The sequence below is a fragment of the Musca vetustissima genome, unplaced genomic scaffold, assembly GCF_032173495.1.
Source record: "Musca vetustissima isolate MV318-11 ecotype Yass unplaced genomic scaffold, APGP_CSIRO_Mvet_v1 utg24387, whole genome shotgun sequence".
NCBI lineage: Eukaryota > Metazoa > Arthropoda > Insecta > Diptera > Muscidae > Musca > Musca vetustissima.
Genome location: NW_026875861.1, coordinates 71,295 through 96,034, shown reverse-complemented (window position 1 = coordinate 96,034; position 24,740 = coordinate 71,295). Strand labels below are relative to the sequence as shown.

The 24,740-nt window shown below is 33.3% G+C and overlaps 2 protein-coding genes across 2 annotated transcripts in view; both read right to left on the bottom strand.

Annotated features, from left to right (window-relative positions):
- LOC133338391 (sodium- and chloride-dependent neutral and basic amino acid transporter B(0+)-like) overlaps positions 1–6,006 on the bottom strand; it is a 49,770-nt gene extending 43,764 nt beyond the window's left edge. The window contains exons 1-4 of the mRNA XM_061546564.1: positions 5,836–6,006; positions 2,129–2,263; positions 1,897–2,066; positions 1,702–1,820 (exon numbers count right to left, since the gene is read on the bottom strand). Coding sequence (XP_061402548.1) covers positions 1,702–1,820; positions 1,897–2,066; positions 2,129–2,263; positions 5,836–5,998 — 587 coding nt within the window. The 5' untranslated portion in view covers positions 5,999–6,006. The remainder of the gene's footprint in view (positions 1–1,701; positions 1,821–1,896; positions 2,067–2,128; positions 2,264–5,835) is intronic.
- Positions 6,007–11,870: 5,864 nt separating this feature from the next.
- Positions 11,871–23,503, bottom strand: LOC133338390 (sodium-dependent proline transporter-like). Its single transcript, XM_061546563.1, has 10 exons — positions 23,337–23,503; positions 17,631–17,765; positions 17,381–17,571; positions 17,258–17,331; positions 17,064–17,190; positions 16,677–17,004; positions 13,353–13,501; positions 13,166–13,294; positions 12,255–12,465; positions 11,871–12,223 (listed from the first exon to the last, which is right to left on the bottom strand). Exons 1-10 carry the CDS (start codon positions 23,497–23,499, stop codon positions 11,871–11,873), a joined length of 1,860 nt encoding a protein of 619 aa, XP_061402547.1. The 5' UTR covers positions 23,500–23,503.
- Positions 23,504–24,740: the final 1,237 nt, after the last annotated feature.

Below are 24,740 nucleotides of genomic sequence, written 5' to 3'. Positions count from 1 at the left end.
CTTTCGATGTGCACGAAATTTGGCACAGCGTATTGAATTAAGCCTCGAATGATATGTGCTATGTTTCGTAAAAATCGGTTCAGATTTAGATATAGCTCCCATATATATTTTCGTCCGATTTAAGACACATGTATCTTTCGATTTGCACGCTTATACTGAATAGAGTCTAGAATGATGAGTGCTATGTATCGTGAAAATCGAAATGATGTGTGCTAAGTTTCGTGAAAATAGGTTCACATTAAGATATAGCCCTATAAATATTTCGTCTGATTTAATGTAAATGGTGCACCAAAGTCCGAATATATTTTTCGATTTGCACGTAATTTGACATAGCGTACTGAATTGAGTCTAGAATGATGTGTAAAAAGTTTCGTGAAGATCCGTTCATATTTATATATATATCCCATATATATTTTCGTCCGATTTTACATAAATGGTGCACTCCTAATGTTTGTCCGATTAACACGAATTTTTGCACAACGTATCAAATCGAGACTTGAAAGACGTTATTGCGGTATGTTTGTATTTTGTGAAATTTGTACTTATAAGTACTAAATGGTAGCAAATTTGGTACAATATGGATTTGGGGAACCGATCGAATTGGAATCCTGAAGTTGGGAAATATGATTTATATTGGATTGTTGAGGTGGGTACTTATGGAAATTTTGGTACTACATTTCGTAAAATTTTGATTTGAGTGAACCAATCGAGATCGAATTATGAAATTTGGAATTAGTTTTGGAAATGCGTACTATAAGAGAAAAAATGATATAAAGAGTACTCAAATTTTAATTGTGGTCGATATTGGAGTGTATGTTGATTAGCCCTTTCGACATTTGCAGTTTTCTGCGAAAACAACCTAATATGTTAAGACATGTTTAAATAGTTTCCACAGTTTCCTAATACCAAACGTTTGCCTGCAATAACGTGTGTTGAACTTGCTTTGAATCGGTTCAGATTTAGATATAGCTTCCATATATATATCAGATATATGTAGATATAGCTTCTATATATACTTTTTCTGATTACACCTGCAGTACATGGGGCAGTACTGCAATATATTGTTTGGCACAGGTTAATCTTCCTTTAAATCGTTCTAGTTTTACATATGGTACACCATAGACATGCCGCACTGTTATAAAATGTTGTATAACTTTCAGAATGACATGTGTATGGATTGTTTAAAACAGGTTCATATTTTCGTTCGATTTATGTCAATTGTATCGGAAGGTCATTGTAAATATACGATTAACATAATTAGAGAAAGACGTTTTTACGCTTTATATAAATCAGAACATACATTACCGTACCTTACAATAAGAATATTTGTGTCATCTCTTGTAAATACCCAAAGTAGTGAAGGTCATAATATAACGTCCCTAGCAATTTTTTTTTAACCACGATTAATTAGTGCCATTTTTCACAGAAGACTATCCAACTGGTCCTCACTAGTTTCTGTTAGGGATAATCTTCCCAGAGCTGTTTTTAATAATATGAAGTTATTTTTTCTTCATCTTAATTTTTTCCGAAGTTACTAAATAGAAGGTAAGGAACCTGGTCATCGGAAGGCCTCCTTTGCCATTATATGGTGGAGTGCACACCTTATTCTAATTTCCTACAGTATAATATAATGTACATGATACAAAGTACACGTTTTAGGTATCAGTTGCAGCTAAGGATTTTTCATATGAGTATACTTACTGAAAATACAATACCGATGGTATATGGTGATTGATAAACACATAAGAAGATGTCTCATTGCTGGTATCATTTGCACTCATTGATGGTTCGGTTTCATTGCGGATGTAGACATTGCAGAGCTGCAAGGAAATATCAAGTGTTATCCCAAATGTTATCACTCACATTCCAATTTATGCCCTATTTTTTAAAACATACATTAATTTCCTCACTTTCGGTTAGATTTTGTGCCCATGTCTTAAAACCATCACAACTCCATGGTAAAGTGGGATTGAATGAGACGAACATATAGAGCAGCGGTACCATGGCAAATATACTGTGATAGGCCAGAATGAAAATGTTCGTAATAAGTGAAACATAACCAATACCTATAAAAGAAATATATATGTATATATTTTCCAAAGGATTTAATGTGTTATGCTAATGTTACCTTTAAATATTGGTGATAGACGAAATGCCGATATAAATCCACTGCTGGAAAATTGACCCATATACGATTGCAATACCATCAGCGGTACAGTGTAGATAGCCATACCCAAGAGATATATTGGAATAAATACCAGCACTGCAAAATGAAGTAATTTAAAATAAATTGTATAATTAAGTAAAAAATTCCTTAAGTATGGGAGGTTTGAACTTTTTACACCTTCCTTCATGAGCTGTTCTTTGAAACTATCACAAATCTGTCGGGACCCTTATATGGGGGCTATGTCGAAACATGGACCTTTGTAAAACTTTATGGCCAAGAAATTGTTTTCCTACATTCATATAGTTGGAAAAGTTGGCGACATTTTTTCACCTTTTTTGTGCCTTTAAATGCACTTACATAGAAAAATGTCTGTAGAGAATTCTAGAATGTCAAATTACAACAATTTTGATTGGAATTTTGTTATGTACCATTAAATATCTTATATTGGGGGAGCTATATACATATGTAGTATGTCGAAACATGTGCCTAATTTGAAATTCGACAAATATGGCTTCATCCACCAATAATCCGGAAATTAAATTTCGACAATTTATGAAGTTCCCAGTTTTTTTTTTAATATCTTCAATTAAGAAATGTAATTTTAAGATATTTGATTAATGGAATATAATATTTGAATATAGAAATAAAATATCATAACTTTAAACAGAAATTCTGATTTCAATATTTTTACTGACATTCAATTGTATTTTTTTCTTGGTAGCAAAATTAAACCCAGTTCCATTCTGCCCTGAAATCGTTTAATTAAATTAAAGTATTTACTGTTAATGAAAAGTAATAATAAAATTACAAGTTGTGATAATTAATTAAAAGTATGGAACAAATTGAGGCTGTTTTGTTCACACCATGACATTGTAAAACGGCTATAAGTATTAAGTATTATATGAATAATAAGTCGATTAATAACTACTGATTTAATTCTTACGTAAAATTCGTATATACGTAGAACAAAATAATCTGGATAAATACTATGGGGACTCTTACAATCAATATCAATGGTAATGCAGTTGTTAGCTGATTTTCGTTTATCTTTAATAGTTAAAGGTACAATTTCCGTTGTAAAGTGGACCGATATTTATAATTTTTAGTGGATATATTTAATATCCAATAAGAACCCATTGTACCAATTTTCAGCGAATTTGTCAAAAAGCGCGCTCAAGAACCCCAAACTAACGTACCAAATTTCCGCGTATTCGGTTGAAAAACGCGATCAAGAACCCCAAAGGACCGAAAATCGGGGGTACTCTTATATGGGAGCTATGCCTTAACGTGGACCTTTATAGCCAATCTTCGAACATGACCTGCCTGCAGACAAAAGACTCTATGCAAAATTGTTGGCGATCTATATCAATTCGTTTAGACACTACAGTGATTAAAACAAACGGACGAAATTACCGCCTTCGGCGTTCTATTGTTAATATACCCTCCATACTATGGTGGAGGGTATAAAAATGAGAAAGAGGTGGAATCGTATATTTATTAATTAATAATATTAAACAATTTTCGTTCTATGCCATTGTACAATAAAATTTAAAAGTCAAAAATAATAACTCATTTTTTGAAATGTGTATGTGTTTTATATGTGTTTTGCAACGCATTGTATTAAAAACTATTTGTACACATTTACATATGAGAAACTTTTAATTTGACCACCAGTGCATTTAACAGATCGCTTGACACTCGGTATTTTATTCTGGCGCAAAAAGATTCCAGAAATAAAAAATAACCCTTTAATAGGAATTTCTCATGAAGTTTGGCCCATCCGAAACGTTTGCTACAACGTGGTATTAAAAACATAATACGAAGGAGTATTCCTGCAGTTTTTCTTCCATCAGGATTAGAATTTTAGAGGAATTACACCTTAATGTTATAGAAATCAGACCCACGTTATGAAATGAGCATAACTTATAAGTTATATAACTTATACACACATTCAAATATCTTATTTGTGATATACTCGTCCACTTGTCCAGCATGAGAGTAAACCGGCCATTTTTTTTTAAATTCCAATTAAATTTCATTATTTGTTCTTGTTTGATACTGTTATGGCCCTTCACCACACTGTGGTACAGCGTATTATGTCATTGCAACATGCAAAAGGTAACGGGATAGACCCATAGTTTCTTTTGAGAATATGCATATAATCACTTTCTGAGTCGATTTTATACATGTCCGTCCGTCTGTTGATGTTAAATTGTAAACAAAGTACAGGTCGCATTTATGATCTGAATTGGATGAAATTTGGCACAGCTCATCTATTTGGCCCACGGACGAACCCCATTGAAATTGGGAAAAATCGGTTCAGATTTAGATATAGGTCCCATATATATTTTCGTCCGATTTAATAGAAATGGTGTACCAAAGTCCCTGTACATCTTTCGATTTGCACGAAAATTTGCACAGCGCACTGAATTGGCTCTGGAGTCATTTCTGTCAAGTTTCGTGAAAATCGGTTCTGATTTACATATAGCTCCCATATATATTTTCGTCCGATTTTATTTATGTAAATGGTGTACCAAAGCCCCAACGTTTCTTTCGATTTGCACGAAATTTAGCATAGCGTAATGAATTGTTTCATGAAAATCGGTTCAGATTTAGATGTAACTCATATATATATTTTCGTCCGATAATATGTAAATGGCGCACCAAAGCCCCAAATTTGGCACAACGTATTGAATTAAGTCTAAAATGATGTGTGATATGTTTCCTGAAAATCGGTTCACATTTAGATATTTTCGTCCGATTTAAGGTAATTGGTGTACCTAAGTCCCTGTATATCTTTCGATTTGGGCGAAATTTGGCACAGTGTTCTTAATTAAGTCTAGAATGATATGTGCTGAGTATCGTGAAAATCGGTTCAGATTTAGATATAGCTTCCATATATATTAGGATAGGAACAAAACGTACCGTAATTAGTCTAAACTAACTTGTGTCAAGTTTGGTTGAAATCGATTTATATTTAGATATGGCTTCCATATATATGTTCGTCCGATTTTAAGTAAATGGTGCTCCAAACTCCTCATGTTTGTGTCAAATTGACATGCAATTTTGCATAATGTACAAAATTGAGCATAGAATAACGTAGTTGCGTATTGTAGAAATACAGGCATAGCCCAACGGATGTCCCATTGATATTTGCTGGAAATCGATTTACACAATTTTGTCCCATTGTGACAAACGATTGACATGTTTATGGATTGATCTAAGTCGGTTCACATTTAGATAAAGATCACATAATTTAATTCATCCAATGGTCCTTCAAAAATGCGACGTCTTTTAGAATTCATTTGTTTAATATACCCATAGTGGTCCGACTTTACTGCTTTCCTTACTGGTTTCATATCGCCTTAACGAAAAATCGTAAACCTAGTTACAATATAAACTTTGAAGACATTGTTTTATGCCATTTAGCCGTTTTTCATTACATTGCAATTTCCCATCATTCATTCCATGTTGAATGAAGTCGACTGAAGACTTATCAGAAAAATCTTTTGTGACATTAAACAGAAATATAGACGTATTCTTTCGGGCACACAAATTTGGTCAACTGGATTTTTACTATACTCTATAAGAGCATTCATCCGCAAAATACATTGTCAAGCTAATTTTTTCAATTTATAACATATGTCAGAGCTACCAATATAACTTACCTCCAGTATCAAATGATGCAAATAATGACATTGAAATAATATCAATTCGAAATACCAAACTAATGCCGGCATATATAAAATCCTGAGGACTCAACCAATTGCCGCGTTTGGTATCGGGCAAGAAGGGCTGCCGCCCACTTTCATATGATGATTCATAGACCATGATGTTTATTATTTGTTCTCACTATTTAGTTTTTGCACGAAAAACTCACACAAAATCATGTAATTGATATAAGCGAGTAATATAAAATTACAAATGTTCCGCACTTCCGAACAATATTTCACAACGTTTGTGTATTCACATTTAAATAAAATTAAATATTCTCTTAATTGATGTCATTGTTTTACGGTTCTAATCCGTGTTTCAAAGTTTCGTTTATTGTGTTTGTTTGTTTTTTGTCATTTTCTGTATATAACAAATTAATAATAATAATAATTTTTATTCCGCAGTGACAATTAGTCGGAGCTCTGGCGAGCAACTGATGAGCAGATTTCCTAAACAGAAAGAAATTTACTGACAAAATAAAATCAACGGCTTAGCGGCAATATAATTATTATTATCAGCTGTTGGAATAGATGTTATGACAGGCACTTGTATTACGAGTACAGATACAACGACTGTCAGACCAAATCGTACATACTTGGAAATCATCATTATCGTCATCGTCGTGACAATGATGATCACCATTATCGCCTGCATTATCAGGATGCAAATGTATATCACTTTGACCGTGATTTTCTGTGTTCGTTATGGTATTGAAATTTTTAATTTGTTTTCATTGCATCTTATCTTTGATTTTAATTAATCAAATCGGGTTTGTTTTGGTTTTTGTCCAATTTCGGTAGAAAGCTGAGAAATTCTAATTAACGCGACGTTATTTACATTATAATTAGGTCGTACACTCTGTGTTGGAAATTTAATATAATATTTTACAGAAGAATATGTCTGAGGGCGATAAAGGGATTTCTAAATGGACACTCAGGACGATTGGTTATACCAAACTCGAATAAAAGTGATCAAAAACTTTTTTTGCTAAAATTATTTTTTTCATAGCGGTGGAAACATTTAAATATTTGAAAAATTGCAATCCATGTTATTGTCGGGATACGACTATAAAAGTACAGAAAATAAAAATTAACCAGTAAAGAAATTATCGTAGCCAGTTCTCTTAGTACTCATAGAATAGCTCATAAGTATTAACACAAATAGTGGATCGTATATGAACGCTATATATAAATTTATACTCAGCCTTATGGATAATGAGGGTATACACACTTTGCTATGGCACAAATCGCCTCATCGAAACATTGGTATCGTTGGGCCAAATCCGTTTCTGAACTATTTCTTCAACTTAAATCAAGTTCGAAATGAGGAATATAGGTCCACTCCACTTGGTACCTGCCCTGCTAAAGGTCAATATTGTTAATCCATTATCAAGCGAATACTGATCAATTTGATTTGTCCACATCTGGTGCCTTAAAGGATGCGAAAAATAAATTGTCAACATTTTTATTGTTGTTTTGTAGTTGTTTTTTTTTTGTAATTAAAGAAAAGTCCTTCTTTTTGATGGCGGACATTAATTCCGATCACCGAATCCAAAAATTTCAACGGCATTAGAAAGATACATGCCTGGCTCTACGATTATGAACATCGCACAAAAATTAACAAGATTTGATTTTTGGAAAATTCAATATTTCCGACCACAAACCAAGTTAGAAAATAATGAAGATTTTTACCGATTGCATTTATCTTAGTTCATACGATAGATATGCATGTACAGAATAACTTGTTAAAATTTGGAACCGAATTCTTGAGCTGACGTGCGCGCCCCTACGCAAAACCTCTGTTTCGAGAAAAACGCAAAAGTTTGGAAGCACTCTTGCCAACACTTGATGCTAACACAATAGATCGGCTATATCTTCAAGAGTTGTTAAGATTTTCACATGAAATTTTATATGAAAAATTATTGAGGCACCTGGGAGAAACACATCTTATGATAGGATCTTGAACATACCGAAAAATACGTGAGAAAAATTATTACTTATTAGGGGGCAGAGTTTTATGGGAATATACCAAAATGGGTACAGAAATTTCGCAGGCAAATAAGAATACAAATTACAACCAATTCGGGTGAAAAACGTGTTCAAAATTCCTCCAAAATGCCCTAAATACCGGGGGAACCGTTATATGGGGGCTACCCAGAGTCAATTCGGTTGAAAAACGAGTCAAAAATCCCCAAAATACGAAGTATTGGGTGGTACCGTTAATGGTGGCTACACCAAAATGTGGAGCTATAACCCATTTACAATACAAAACATCCTAGAAGTACAAGCAATGTCTGTCCAAAATATCAGAGCTCTATCTAAAATATTGCGATCTCTATCGTGATTTCAACAGACGGACACGCGTAAATCGACATAGAATTTTATTCTGATCAAGAATTTATATACTTTATGGTGTCTCCGGTGAATATTTCGAGGCGTTGCAAACGGAATGATAAATTTAATACACATATACCTATAGAGTTCTTCTGCAATAATTTGTACCGCATCTGGTCAAATCTCACCAAGTTGATCACAATTTAAAAAAGTCTAAGTTAGACCAATTTTCTGACATCACCAATATATACACGGCCGTGTTTTAACTTATAAAATCATTCTAAATTATATTTTGACCAATCTTCGTTAAAATCTCTTTACTGGATGGTCAGATTTCCTTTTCATTGGAAAGTTTTGTGATGTTTTTCGATCATAACTGTGTTCTGTTTGGTGACTAGAAAAAAAGGTAAAAATAGAGGTATTTTGTCTATGTATTATGTTTATTTGAACTTATGTCAATTAGGCCAAAACCAATATGTGTCGTACTTGGACAGAACCAGCATTTCATGCAACATTTAATTACAAGATATGTAGATCTTCGACTTACAGCAATATCTTAAGGAAGGCCCGAAATGATTTTTGATTTCTAACAAAGGTGGAGGGTAGACAGTTTACGATGACTTATAGCATCAGTCATTCGAAAGCCTAAGACCAAAGTGTTGATATGACAGAAAAGCTATGTCGATATTTAGCCACGTAACCTAATCTAACCTGTAGTTATATACTTTAACATTGCAATAACATCACGAGCGATCAGAAGGTCCAACGGTCTCCAAACTGAGATTTTTTTCAAAAATAGAGACAACAAATTTCCAGTTTAGATTTGGAAATTTCATTGTGTAGAATACATAGTCATTGGGAGCATTTATTAAGATCCGGAAAAATACTGGCTACTCTGTACTGGTAACCGCATTTTCAACCGAAGTGGCTGTAATCATTTTTTGCCGATAATTTTCAATATTTTGTATTTCTTCTTAGAAAATGTAAGATAAGAAAATTCAAAAGTCGGTAGGGGCCGACTATATAATACTCTCCACTACATTGAGACATACAAGAATGATTGAACAGTCATAGCACCATTTAAGGATCATTGAAATGGTATCAAAAAAAAAAAAAAAAAAATACACATTATTATTTGAATCAATTAAAATCAACCAATACGCATTCGGAAATCTATGAAAAATTGGATGTCAATCGGGCAGACTTGGTTTCTTTGGTATACCAGCTGTCCACTATTTGGTATGCTGCAATACAGTCTTCAGATCACACTTTGCATGAATCAGGCGAAATATTTCACGTTATTCTAGGTTCAATTTGGTACATTATGTACAGATTCATCCCAATTGTACACATTTTAGTTATTTGGTACACCATTCAGTTGAAATCGGATGAAAATATATATGGAAGCTATATCTAATCCCAAATGTGAACGGAATTCAACAAAACTTAACACAAAATATTCTAGACTAAGTTTACATAAATCGGGCGAAAATATAAATAGAAGTTAAATCTAAATCAGAACTGATTTCAACAAAACTTGACACACAGCATTCTAGGCTCAATTCAATAAGCTATATAAAATTGCGGAAAAAAACAGTGGGAGTTTGGTGCAACATTTATACAAAATCGGATGAAAATATGTATGGGAGGTATATTTAAATATGAACCGATTTCAACGAAACTTCACATACAATTGGACCCACATTGGGAGTTTTTTTGGCCCATGGACATAAAATCGGACGAAAATGTATATGGGAGCTATATCTAAATCTGAACCGATTTTCTTTAATTTTGATAGGATTCGTACTTGGGCCTAATAAATGACTGTACCAAATTTAATCTACTTCGGATCATAAATGTACTCTGTACTCTGTTCACAAAAATACATGAACGGCGAATAGGAAAGTGATTCTCGATTCCTTTTTTTCTATATAGGTGAACATTCTGCTATAATCCTAATTTGTGGGTTTTTTGGTGATATTCATAAAAATTCCAATGCAGTTAAAGGTCCTCTTTGACTTTTTTCAAGAAAACTAAGTAATTGGCATAAAAATCTTCAGAGAAGACAAGATGTAGTGTAGATCCATGTTTCGATATAAGGATTCCAAACAATTTTAGAAATAATGAATACACCAAAAAAAAATAATAATAATAATCATAATAATAATAAATAAATAATTCGTTATTATGCGAATAGTGAAATAGAAATGTCCAATGTCTAGATTTCTGCATTTTATGAATATATTTCATAACTGGTTTCTTGTCAGTATTTGTCGATTTTTTTACAAAAAAAAAAAAAAAAAAAAAAATTAAGTGTCAAGGACAGTAAGGAAGTTGAATAAGTACTGAGATATAGAGCTCTAAAAAAAAAGTGCCGAAAGTCGGACTGGGCCGACTATATGATACTCTTCACCACTTTGGGTATATTTTACATATGTATCCTAACAGACGATGCGTTTTGTTATAAATCTATATCTGAACTGAACTAATTTATATAACATCAGTACGTTGTGTCAATCGGCCTAGCTATGGATCTTTTGACGAACCTTAGCAACATCATTCTAGACTTAACTCAGTACCCTATACCAAAATTCGTGCAAATCGAAAGATATATAGGGTCTTTGGTGCACCAATTACCTTAAATCGGATGAATATACATATGGGAGCTATATCTAAATCTGAACCGATTTTCACGAAACTTGGCAGACATCATTCCCGATCTTATTCATAACTCTGTGCCAAATTTCGTGCACATCAAAAGATTTCCAAGGACTTTAGTGGACTATTTACCTAAAATCGGGCGAAGCTATATATTGGAGCTATATCCAAATCTGAACCGATTTCCACGAAACTTTGCACACATCGTTCTATACTTAATTTAGTACGCTGTGACAAATTTCGTGCAAATCGAAAGATATATAGGGACTTTGGTACACAATTAATCTTAAATCGGACGAAGATATATAGCTATATCTAAATCTGAACCGATTTTCACGAAACTTGGCACACATCATTCTAGACCTTATTCATTACGCTGTGCCAAATTTCGTGCAAGTCAAAAGATTCCAAGGACTTTAGTGGTCTATTTACCAAAAATCGGGCGAAGCTATATGTGGGAGCTATATCTAGGCTTAATTTAGAACGTTGTGCCAAATTTCGTGCGAATCGAAAGATATTTAGGGGCTTTGGTGCACCATTTATCTTAAATCGGACGAAAAAAATATTGGGAGCTATATATAAATCTGCACCGATTTTTCCCAATTTCAATAGAGTTCAAACAAATGAGCTGTGCCAAATTTCATCCAATTCGGATCATAAATGCGACCTGTACTTTGTTTACAATTTAACATGGACAGACAGACGGACGGACATGCATAAATCGACTTAGAAAGTGATTCTATGCATATTCTCAAAAGGAACCATGGGTCTATCTCTGTTATTTTTGCCTGTTAGAAACATATGTACAAAAACATAATACCCTGTACCTCAGTGTAGTGAAGGGTATAAAAAAACAAATTTTTAACAAATTGTTCCTTGTTATTATTTTCATTTCACACACTGTGGAAATATGCAAATAAAATTAAATTATACAATTATTGTCAGTCTTTATTTAATATAATTTAACAATTAATTAGTCCATATTCACTTAATTTACATTACGAATTCTCCTCAATGTTCTGATCATCAAACACATCATCATCCCACTTTAGATCGGTTAATGGATGCGACATATTCGAACTATTTACAGTTTCTTCGTAACGTAAACGATCTTCAGCTTCAACGGGATACCAATCATTCGGGCGGCAACATTTCAACAGACGTTCTTTCAGCGTACCCTGTGACCTGTACAGGGTGTAAATAACGGAGCCGGGAATAGCGCACCATGGCAACAATTTCATGAAAATATCAAAACAATTTGTCGATTGACTGCTAAAGACATAATTGAAGAGAACTAAAAATGATACGACGACCTCAAAAAAAAAATTCATATGATTATAATGTAAAAATTCTCTGAAGATAATATTCGAGTATTGTTAAACGTACCATTACCACCAAAATACACAGTGGTGCAAAAAATCTTAGCACATAAACATCAAATGTATCGAAACGTTTACTAGTCATAAAATAGATATCACGTTGAAAACGTTCACGTCCATAGATCCAGGTTACCAAGAGTATTAGAAGAAGATTTATCAGTGATTGACTAATAAATGTCTCCAGCATTAAATTTACACTTGACTCATAGCCACTCTATGGAATAAGTTATGTATTAAAATATTATATAAAACGAATATTTTAACAAGTAAATGGGTTCTTAATTTTAGCAGGGCGTAATCCCATTTTGTTGTTTTTATAAAAAAAATGTATGCATTTGTTTACAAATGCCTTCTTAACCAGGAAGTAAGGGCCAATGAAATTTTCCTTAAATTAAACTCTTTGGTTCGCTAAATATTTCGATTTGTTACAAGTGATTTTAGCTATAAATGAGATTTTTTAAAGAAGCTGTAAATTGCTTCGGGGGAGAATATCACTAACAAAAAAAGTTATACAACTGATGAAGATGAGTGGCGAGATGCGAAACTAAAATCATCCCAGTGGACAATGCCATATATTACCCAAAAATAAATGGATGTTTTTATAAAACCCACAAACTGGGATTACGCCGGACTATTTTGCAATAACAATCTAAAGGAAGTATTTATAGACAATCTGAAGTTAGTCTTTATAGACAAACTGAAGGGAGTCTTTATAGACGAACTGAAGAGAGTCTTTATAAATGAAATGAAGGAAGTATTCATAAACCAACTGAAGGAAGTTTTGTGGGCGAGTTTAAGGGAATCTTTATAGACGAAAATGGGCGGGACCTTTATTAGGGACTATGTAGAAAATGGAAATATTCCGGAATGCCAATTTTAGTGGGAAAATGCTGTTGAATTCGTTATATACATACCAATGATGAAAAATAAAGCGACAATATAGCCATTGCCGCTATAACGTAAAGGGTGCAACACAATTTTTGTTCACGCAAAAAGACAAATTCGTCGAAAACACTTGTCAATATCGAATGGAGTTGTATTACCTGAAATTGTAAATATTTTGTAAAACGAAATTATCTACAGTAATTATTGCTTGCTTACCATTAAAACTACAGTAGCTAAAAATAACATACCGTAGAACAATATACACCAAACGTTTGGCCACTCCAAGGCTGCCAATGAACTACCGCTGGTTAAGAAAAATGATCCAAATTGTGTCTGTTGTCGAAAGTAATGGTCTTCGGTTGAAGCTACAAAGAAATAAATCAAGGGGTTAAAAATTGTATTTTAAGAATGCGTGGATAGAAATATTTTACAATTTAATATATAGAGAGAAATATTTGATATTTATCTAAATATGAAGCTACATAGATCTATTCATAAATATGTCATTCGTTTGTTACAATAGGACAAAAGTATGCAAATCGACTTCAAACAAATATACAAAGGTCATCCGTTGATATCTGCATTTAATGAATACAATTAATAAAACATTAAGTACTGGTTCCTTGTCAACTTTGGAGTGTGTAGGTGGTGGTGGCCGGTTTTATATTTTACATAAACTTTTTGTCGTTTTCATTTTTCTATTTTGGTTTTATGTTTATATTGAAATAATTTCGAAAATACCTATGCGAATTTTATTACATTTTATTACATGACATCACTTTAACAGTTCAAATTAGAGAAACGATGGATATATAACTTTGGTACCCATTCATGAATGGAGAGAGAGAGAGAGAGAGTATATAGAGAGCTATTATCCAAATTGCAAATTTTCATTAAACTTGGCAGACATCATCCTAGGCTCAATTCAGTACGCTATGCCAAATTTCGTGCAAATCGAAGGATATATAGGGACATTAGTTTTTGTCAAAAATTAAAGAGAGGAAAATATAGAGAGAGAGAGCTATATCTAAACATTGACCGATTTTCTCGAAACTTGTGTAGGTGGTTGTGGCCAGTTTTCTATGGTACATAAACTTTTTTCGTTTTAATTTTTTCTATTTCGGTTTTATGTTTTTATCGAAATAATTTCGAAAATACATAAGCGAATTTTATTACATAATGCAGAGGTCTGTAACAGTGTCTAAAATAACGAAACAATGGAAAGCAAAATTAACCACACAATCGAGTGAATGGAGAGTCGGTAAAAAAAAATTAGTCCAACGGTTGCAAGAACTAACAGAAATGCTATTCTTTCAAGAGGAGAGAGAGAAAAATAACACAACTGGTAAACCTACGAACAATGAACAGAGTTTATAATAATTTTGAATTTTGAAAATAATTTTGATTTTAATGAATAGTTTACATTTTTTTGAAAAATAGTCGATTTCTTATGATTATAAGGATTTTTTACTTTTATTCTAAGCGAGGTACATCTACAATTTGAAAAAATGAACTATGAATAAAATTATGAAAATATTCTTTAAAATGTTTTCTGTATAAGGTGAAATTGACTACAATGAACAGGAAGAAAAGCAAAGCTATTCTTTCATGAGAAATAAAACAACTGGTAAACATACAGAGAAGAAACAGAGTTTCACGTCATCTGCTAACAGCTTCAATCTGGGCAAACCACACTGTGATACAAATTTTTTTGTGCAAAAAGTGTGTAAATTCAAATAGAAAAGAGATAGAGCACCTTTCGTGAAAGAGGAAAATTCCACTGACTTTCTGAAAAGATTTATGCATGTCCGGACGAGCTCTGCTACGCCCTGATCGACGACAACTGTGCAGCCGGCCAGCATAATTGGATACAAAGATGCAGCTCATTTATTTGACCTGCAAAAATATGTGAACCTATAGATAAAAGTCGATTATTTAGATGTTAATGATATAGCCCCTTATATATTTTATAACAAGTACAACCAGTAAGGAAAGCAGTAAAGTCTGACTGGGCCGACTATATAATAACCTTCACCACTTTGGGTATATTCTACATATGTCTCCCAACAGACTTGACATGTGTTAAGTATGGTGGAAATGGGTTCAAATTTATATATACCTCCCATGTATATTCTTACAACTCCGATTATTTTTCTGATTGAAGCGTATTGAATTGAGAGTAGATTGAGGTATATTAAGTCTTTTTGAATTCGGTTCAGATTTAAATATAGCCCCCATATGTAAGTTCGTCCGATTTTATGTAAATGGTGCACCAACCAGCCTATGTTTGTTTTGATTACACGAAAATTGGCATAGCATATAAAATTGAGTCAAGAATGACGTGTTATAAGTTTTGTTGAAATCGGTTCAGATTTAGATATAAATCCCATAGTTGTGGCAAAGCGTATTGAATTGAGTCTAGAAAAGCGTGTGTTAAGTTTTGTTGAAATCGGTTCAATCGGATATAGCTCCCTTATATATTTTCGTCCGATTTTTGGAATTGGTGAATTAAAACCGAAAATTGTTGAAAAAACAATTAAGATTTAGGATATAGCTTCTATATATTTTCGCTATTTGCAGGTTGATATAAATCCAGCGTAATGAATTAGATGTGTGTTACGTTTTTGAAAATCGGCCTTACAGAAAATAGATCTCATATATATTTTCCTCCGATTTAATGTAAATGGTGCACCAAAGTCCCTTAATATCTTTCGGTTTGCCCTAAATTTGGTACAGCGTAATTAATTATAACCCCTATATATGTGTGTTAAGTTTCCTGAAATCGTTCAGAAATATAATCTTTCGTATATCTGTTATTACATTTTGGACATATATTGGATATACATTTCTTCGATTTCATGTAAATGGTAAACCAAAGACTCCAAGTCTTTTCAAATGATATGCATTTGTGCTTAGATTTCAGAATGATATTGAATCATTTTGGGAAAGAAGGTTTTTATTCACTAGTAGTCCGATATACCCAAATTATGACCACTTCGAATAGAAAACTCAATTGAAAATTGAAACATATCAAAACTTGAGCCTGTATAGAAAAATGTATCCTAAAAATCTTCAAAATACTGTCAATGGGTTGCTACTCTTATATGGGAGCTATGTCAAAACAAACATCGGTGGGAAAATACTGATGAAACCTTGAAAAATATCGAAAATGGATCAGTGTCGTTATATGGAGGATATACCAAAACGTAAAACGATATTGATACTTTTTGAAACCCAATGAGAACCTGAAAAATCACATTACAATATTTTCGCTTGGAAAACGTGCACAAAATACTGAAAAATGGGTGTATTTATATAAGAAGTCTATCGCATAACATGGCCCAATATTGATCATTTTTGTTAGAAACAATTTTTATTAAAATACGCATTTGAAATAGAAATTATATTTGTATTAATATATAATTCTCCAGAATTTGGAAAATGTTGTGTATTTTCCAAATGACCATGAAAATCGATTTCGGAACCACCGTGCGTCGTCTCTTATATCCAACTTACTTAATGTAAATGTTAAATACTTACATTTCAAGTGTAAATTAATGAATTTCTCCAACATATCCAAACTGAAAATAACAAACATTTGTCCAATACCGATTATCCAACTACTTCTTGTGATATTCGTACGAAATTTATTAAAACTTGACAGTGTAATGAAGAGACCCCATCCTGGTCCAAAGGCAGAAATACCATATGCTGGTAATTTTGACATTTCCGACACGAAGTCGTTCCAATTTGGTTGGAAAATGCGTTTATAGTGTGCCAAGGTTCCGGGCTCAAAACTATAACGGATGATAAAAATCATCAGTAGACATATAATGTGCTGTACCGAATACCGTATAAATTGGCCAATCTGAAAATAATGGAAAGTACTTTTAAATTCCTCTGATATTATTCATGTAGAAAATATACCTTTTCCGTGGAAGATAATCTATAAAACACCATTGCAATTATGGTCCACAATAGTAGAACACTTAGGGCCAAATGCCAGGACATGTGAATATCCAAACCCAGGAAATGGTATTTACCAAAAAGGTTGCTGGGGAAAAGAAAGGGTTCTCATAAAAACTTCACGATAAACATTATTTCGGATTTTGAGAACTTACTAAAAGTACAACGATGATGCCACAGAGCGATAGCAGCCTCCTTCACAATGATCGTCTTCAACATTTGGACAGAGCTAATCAAGAAATCATAAGCAAAACAAAATCAGTTGATTAACTAGTAACATTTTCCCTATTCTCATTTTCCATACCACAACTTACAAGAACATCCTCTTGCGTCCATTTGCGTATACCCTCACAGCTCCATGGTAATATCGTTTTGAATGATGTAAACAAGTAGACTAAGGGTATTATGCCAAATACACTGTAATAGATCAGGACACATGCGTTCAGGAACAAGGAAACATAACCAATGCCTAAATAAAAAATAAAACAATTTTAGTTTTTAAGGGAAAAAATCTAGTTTAGTTGTTACCTTTAAACAATGGACACAATCGTAAGGCTGATATAAATCCACTACTTGAAAATTGACCCAAAAATGATTTGACCACCAGCAATGGCACGACATACGATGCTAGACTGACCAAATATGCTGGTAGAAAACCGCTGACTGGAAAACAAATGACAAAAAATTAGAAATGAATGATGTTGTGAAAACTAAACGTCATCATATAAAACAGTAAGGAAAGTTTAAAAGTCGGACGGGGTTGACTATATGATACCTTCACCACTTTGGGTACATAAAATATGTATAGAACAGACATAGCATATTTGGAGGATCATTTAATGCGCCGTCCAAAAAATGTATCTCAATGGGAGAAACGTTTATTATTTGGTCCAAAATTTTAGTAAAATTTTGTGGCAATCGGCCTAACTTTGGGTCTTTGGTGCACCATTTGCATAAAATCAGACAAAAACAGTAACGAAAGTAGTAAAGCCGGACGGGGCCGACTATATGATACCATTCACCACTTTGGGTATATTCAAAAGATGAATCTTAACAGACATCGCATTTTTGAAGGACCAGTAAAATAAAATTGGACCCATAAACATGTTTTTCTGCAACCTATACTAAATTTCTCATTTGGTCAGATATAGAGTTGATTCTTTTCAATGGGACAAAATTATGTAAATCAATTTAAAGCATATATCAATCGGATTCCCATTGATTATTTGGATACATATCTGATAAACATGTGGAGTTTGTTGCGCCATTTACTTCAAATCGGACGAAAGTTTGTATAAAAGCTATATCGAAATCTAAGCCGATTTCATCGAAACTTGTCACAGAATATCGGACATATTTTGAGTTCTTGGTGCATCATTTAGTTAAAATCGGGAGAAAATACGTATGGTTGCTCTATCCAAATTTGAACCGATTCAAGAAAATTTTCTACATGCTAGGTTACATAAACTATATAAATTTGGGTCTTTGGTGCAGATTTTACTTAAAATTTGACGAAACTATATATAAAATCGGACGAAAATATATATGGGAGCTATATGTACATCTTAACCGATTTTCAGGAAACTTAATACACATCATTGTAGACCCAATTCATTATGCTGTGCCAAATTTCGTGCAAATCGAAAGATATTTAGGGACTTTTGTACACCATTTTCCTTAAATCGGACGAAAATATATATGGAAGCTATATCTAAATCGGAACCGATTTTCACGAAAATTAACACACACCATTCTATGCTTTATTCAGTACGCTAAACCAAATTTCGTGCAATTTCGTAATTTAGTACGCTGTGCCAAATTTCGTGCAAATCGAAAGATATATAGGGACATTGGTGCACCATTTACCTTAAATCGGACGAAAATATATATGGGAACTATATCTAAATCTGAACCGATTTTTCCCAATTTCAATAGGGTTCGTCCTTGTGCCAAATAAGTGACGTATGCCAAATTTCATCCAATTCGGATAATAAATGCGACCTGTACTTTGTTTACAATTTTACATGGACAGACAGACGGGCGGACATGCATAAATCGACTTAAAAAGTGATTCTATGCATATTCTCAAAAGGAACCATGTGTCTATCTCGTTTCCTTTTGCCTGTTACAAACATATGCACAAAGACATAATACCTTGTAGCACAGTGTGGTGAAGAATATAAATATATATGGGAGATATATCTGAGCCGATTTCAACAAAACTTAAAAGAAATCCATTTTTTCGGCAGATATTTGTACTGATAGATTTCTCGTCAATTATCGAAGGGTGGCATTTCACAGTAAAAAAATATATTTCCTTTTGTTCGGTGCATTCATGTGCGAGTTACAGGATGTTAAACATGGAAGTGAACAAAGAGAAAATTCGGTAAATTTTGTGAATCGACCATAAAACCAGTGAAACTGCCGGAGCTTGGTTGGGAAATTTTAATTAAAGTCCTGTAGTTCATATAAAAATGATGGATTTCTTTTCCCCAACCTAATATATTAAGAAACAGTGAGCGGAGCAATATATTCGGACGGGCCGACCATACGATACCCTACACAACTACCACGGAACTCTAACTTTCTGCGCATTTTTATTCCGAGCCTGGGCAATATTTCGTGATAGTTGCACTCTCTTCACCGACTAGAGGGACCGAAATATTACTAATATTCAGTACAGCCCTTCTAATTACTTGTTCAGATACCCTTCACCGTGGCTTGTGTCGTGATGTTCGGCTTTCAATTGCGGCCTATAGATCGACTCGAAGAAACACAAAAAAATAAGTTTTCTGTTTAATTCATCCCAAAATTATTATCTGATCAGGCGTTATCCTTGACCATACCTCATGGAACATTTCAAAGCGATCAGCGCTATATTTTCGCCCTCCTGTGTGTTAATGGATTACTAAATAATACATTAATACGTAAGCACCTGTAAATATTTAAGTTTAACACCCGATTCAGAGTAAATACGACAATATAATTATTATCAATTTAAAGGTCAACCAATCCTCTTCTCGGGTCTATGTCCTTCAGGGGTAAATAAATATGCCATAGAATACAAATGTTGTTATTTTTCACACAAAAGTCAGGGTCTATTTGATCCGCAAAATATTGACCGATCTGTATAAAAACAGGCATGCTTATTTTTCGACCCGATCCCCTTCTCCATGTAAAATTTTGAGATGTTCGGACCATAATTGCGGTCTCTGGAGCGACCAGAAAAAAACGACAATGATTAAGTATTTGATCCATTTCATCCCCTAAATATTAACCGTTTAACATTTGCCAGTACCAATCCTACATGTAAAATTTCGTGAAAATTGTCCAAAACTGTGGTCTGTATCGTTTTTACAAATTATAAAGGCAGACGGACACACATGTCTATATCGACTCAGCTAGTCGAGATATGACGATCAGTATACTTAAAGGTGAATATTTCGCGGCGTTACAAACTCGAGCTGCACAAATCTATAATACCCTGACAACATAGTTTTGTAGGGTATAATTACCAATATAGGTCCATATTTTTATATTACCCTCACGTATCGCCACGTCGTCAGTATTTTTAAGGATTTAGCCTTTCCCATTGTAGTTAATGTACGGTGGCATTCTGGGATATTGGAGGACGAAACAGTTTTGCGGATATTGTTCCATATAGATATGTTTTGATGTAGCCGACACGTACAGATCTCGGCATTTTTTTTTTTTTGTTTAGCAAAATTTTTTCACCGAATTTTCAAAATAGGTTCTTGTATTGGCATAGTATTCATGTGAAGGAACCGGTATCTTGAAAGTTTTAGCAGAATTTTCCCCTGAGAATACTGCTATTTAGCAATCTGAGTTCTTGGAGAGCATAAAAACATGTATTAGACAATTTTAGTCGATGTTTTTACATAGCCCAATTTTTTCGAAATTCGAAAATTGAAATTCTAGCATATTTTTGAAAATTCCGATTTTTTCCAAAACGGTACATGATATGGAAATATTTCAAGGGCACAAATTGTGCAGAGATCAGCAAAATTGTTATTGTTTTCCGAAATTCAAAATTTACAAGATGGCAATTAACGACGATTTTATTTGTTATTGTTTTCAATGCATCATGAAAGTATGGCTAAAAAAACTTCAACTAAATTGATGTATGTATAAGATTTCAGATCTTCTTTATTTATTCATAAGTGGCGTTATGCTATTCTTCTTTAGTTAACATATACAAAAGTCCAAATAATAAAATAACTCATAGCAATGTTGTTTTATACCCTTCGCCACTCTGTGGTACAGGGTATTATGTCTTTGTGCATATGTTTGCAGGCAAAAGGAAACGAGATAGACACATGGTTCCTTTTGAGAATATGCATAGAATCACTTTCTAAGTCGATTTATGCATGTCCGTCCGTCTGTCTGTCCATGTTAAATTGTAAATAAAGTACAGGTCGCATTTATGATCCGAATTGGATGAAATTTGGCACATGTCACTTATTCGGCCCAAGGACGAACCCTATCGGTTCAGATTTAGATATAGCTCTCATATATATAACCGATTTAATGTAAACGGTCCCTATATATCTTTCGATTTGCACGAAATTTGGTACAGCCTAATCATTTAGGTCTAGAATGATGTCTGCCAAGTTTCGTGAAAATCGGTCCAGATTTATATAAATGGTGCACCAAAGTCCTTATATATCTTTCAATTTGCACCAAATTTGGCATAACGTACTGAATTGAGTCTAGAATTATGTCTGCCAAGTTTCGTGAAAATCGGTCCAGATTTAGATATAGCTCCCATATATAGTTTCGTCCGATTTAATGTAAATGGTGCCCCAAAGCCCCTATATATCTTTCTATTTGCACGAAATTTGGCATATCGTACTGAATTAAGCCTAGAGTGATGTCTGCCATGTTTCGAGAAAATCGGTCCGGATTTAAATATAGCTCCCATATATAATTTCGTCCGATTTCATATAAATCGTGCACCAAAGTCCCTATATATCCTTCGATTTGCACGAAATTTGGCATAACGTATTGAATTGAGCCTAGAGTGATGTCTGCCAAGTTTCGAGAAAATCGGTCTAGATTTCTATATAGCTCCCATATATAGTTTCGTCCGATTTCATGTAAATGGTACACCAAAGTCGCTATATATCTTTCGATTTGCACGAAATTTGCCATAACGTACTGAATTGAGCCAAGAGTGATATCTGCCTTGTTTCGTGAAAATCGGTCCAGATTTAGATATAGCTCCCTTTTATTATAGATTTATTTTAAGTAATTGACGCACCAAGGAACCAATATGCTAATTGGAACAAAACGTTCTGAAATTAGTATAACCTAACCTGTGACAAGTTTGTTTGAAATCGCTTAATATTTGGATAGAGCTTCCATATATATTTTCGACCGATTTCAAGTAAATTGGGCATCAAACTCCTCATGTTAGTCAGATTGACATCAAATTTTGCACAACTTACAAAATTGAGCATAGAACTACGTAGTTGCGTTTTCTAGAAGTACAGAAATAGCCTAACGGATGACCTATTATATTTGTTTGAAGCCGATTTACATACTTTATGGATAGATCTAGGTAGATTCACATTTAGATAAATATCACATATTTTATTTCATCCAATTAAATGTTAATAGTCCTGTTTAATATACCCATAGTGGTGAAGGGTACCATATAGTCGGCCCCGTCTGACTTTACTACGTTCCTTACTGTTTTTTTTTTTTTGTAATTTCGTGTTGGACGTATTAACTTAAAACTCCTATTATTTTGATTAGGTCACATTGTGTTATATACAAAATGTAATAGCTATATAATTTCTGTTAATTGGTTCTTCTGATTTTTTAGTGAACATCATTTTAGTTTGAATTTTAATTTTTAGCGACAAACACATTTTCACATTTACGCCCCTAATCCTTATCGCCAGGGCGGCTCAGGCCTGCACTCTTGCATTTGTTATCAGTATAATTTTCAGACTCACATACACAACTTCAACGGATACAAACGGTGTATATTTAGATGTATTTTGTTTTTTTTTTAATTTCATAACTTTTAAGTTAAATTTCATTAGAAATAAATATAATTATTATTGATTGACAAGAATCACACCCCACTTTATTACACATCTGTATAGAACAAAGAATTAAGTTTGAAAATAAGTTTGTTATTATCGGAATATCGATTTGTCACTTTCACATCTCACCATTCACAATCACATTATACATTTTGTTTACCTCCCGTTTCCACCTTGGCAATCCATGTTAGGGCAAAGACATCTAAACGAAATCCAATGCTAAGGCCAGCATAGAGAAAATCACTGGCCTTAGACCAATATCCTCGTTTTAAATCGGGTATAAATGGACGACCGCCACATTCATACGATGACTCATAAATCATTATCGCGACCGTTTTATTTCTTTTCTTCTTCTTTTTATTGTTTATTATTGAATTGAGTCTTAGTCTTGATGTGTTTTATTCGAAATGCAAGCACGATTTGAGAAAAGAATATTCAAATCTTATGATTTAATATGAATGAAATGGTATTTCGATGTCGTGAAACCGCATATAAAAATAACATATTTTTATCGCTCTGCAATGTAGACGAGTGCATTGAGGTTTTTGTTTTGTTTTGGAATATCTGTTGGGAAATTTCTTAAGATGCTGTAATTGCAATACCTACGAGGAGGGTATATTAATTTTGTTATTTCATTTGTAATCGAAAAATTGAGACGAAATTTATTATGTCTAGATTATGAAATATGAATTCAATGGGGCTTTGAAAGTTATGTAATTGGTCGGTATAAACAATACTTATTAAACCGCTTTAGAATCGGTCGACGCTGAAAATGATTCTCTTCGAGATATTGGAACTATATGACTATAAATTGTGTTCTAGTAGTTTATTTATGCTCTCAGACAAATGACAGACACTCAGTTTGGAAAATTCACAATTTCGGTGGCTGCATTTGGTGTGTCTTTTTTAAATAATTTTCAAAGTACTATCAGAAGCGTGAATATTTTATAAAATAGTTTTAAAGGAATTACGGAAGCGTTGATTTTTTGATAGTTTTTGTAAGATTAACCAAAGGCAAAGGACGATAATTTTTAAATAATATTTTTTGTAAGGATCATCAAAAGGCAAGGGACGAGGATTTTTAAAGAGTAGTTTAAGTGAGGATCATTAAAAGACAATGGACAAGGATTATTAAAGGAATGATTTTGGTAAGGAATAGTTTTTATGCAATAACAGAAGCGTTGATCTTTTAATAGTTCTTGTAAGACCATCAAAAGACCAAGGACGTGGATTTTTTAAAAGAATTGCCAACACTAAATTTGGAAAATTTGCAACTTTGGTGGATGAATTCAGAAAAATAACAATGAAAATTAAGCAAAAACTTTATATGGAGATATATGAGAATATGCATAGAATTACTTTCTGAGTCGATTTATACATGTCCGTCCGTCCGCCTGTAGATGTTAAATTGTAAACAAAGCGCAGGTCGTATTTATGATCCGATTTGGATGAAATTTGGTACAAGTCACTTATTTGGCCCAAGGACGAACCCTATTGAAATTGGTGAAAATCGGTTTAGATTTAGATATAGCTCCCATATATATTTTCGTCCAATTTATGGTAA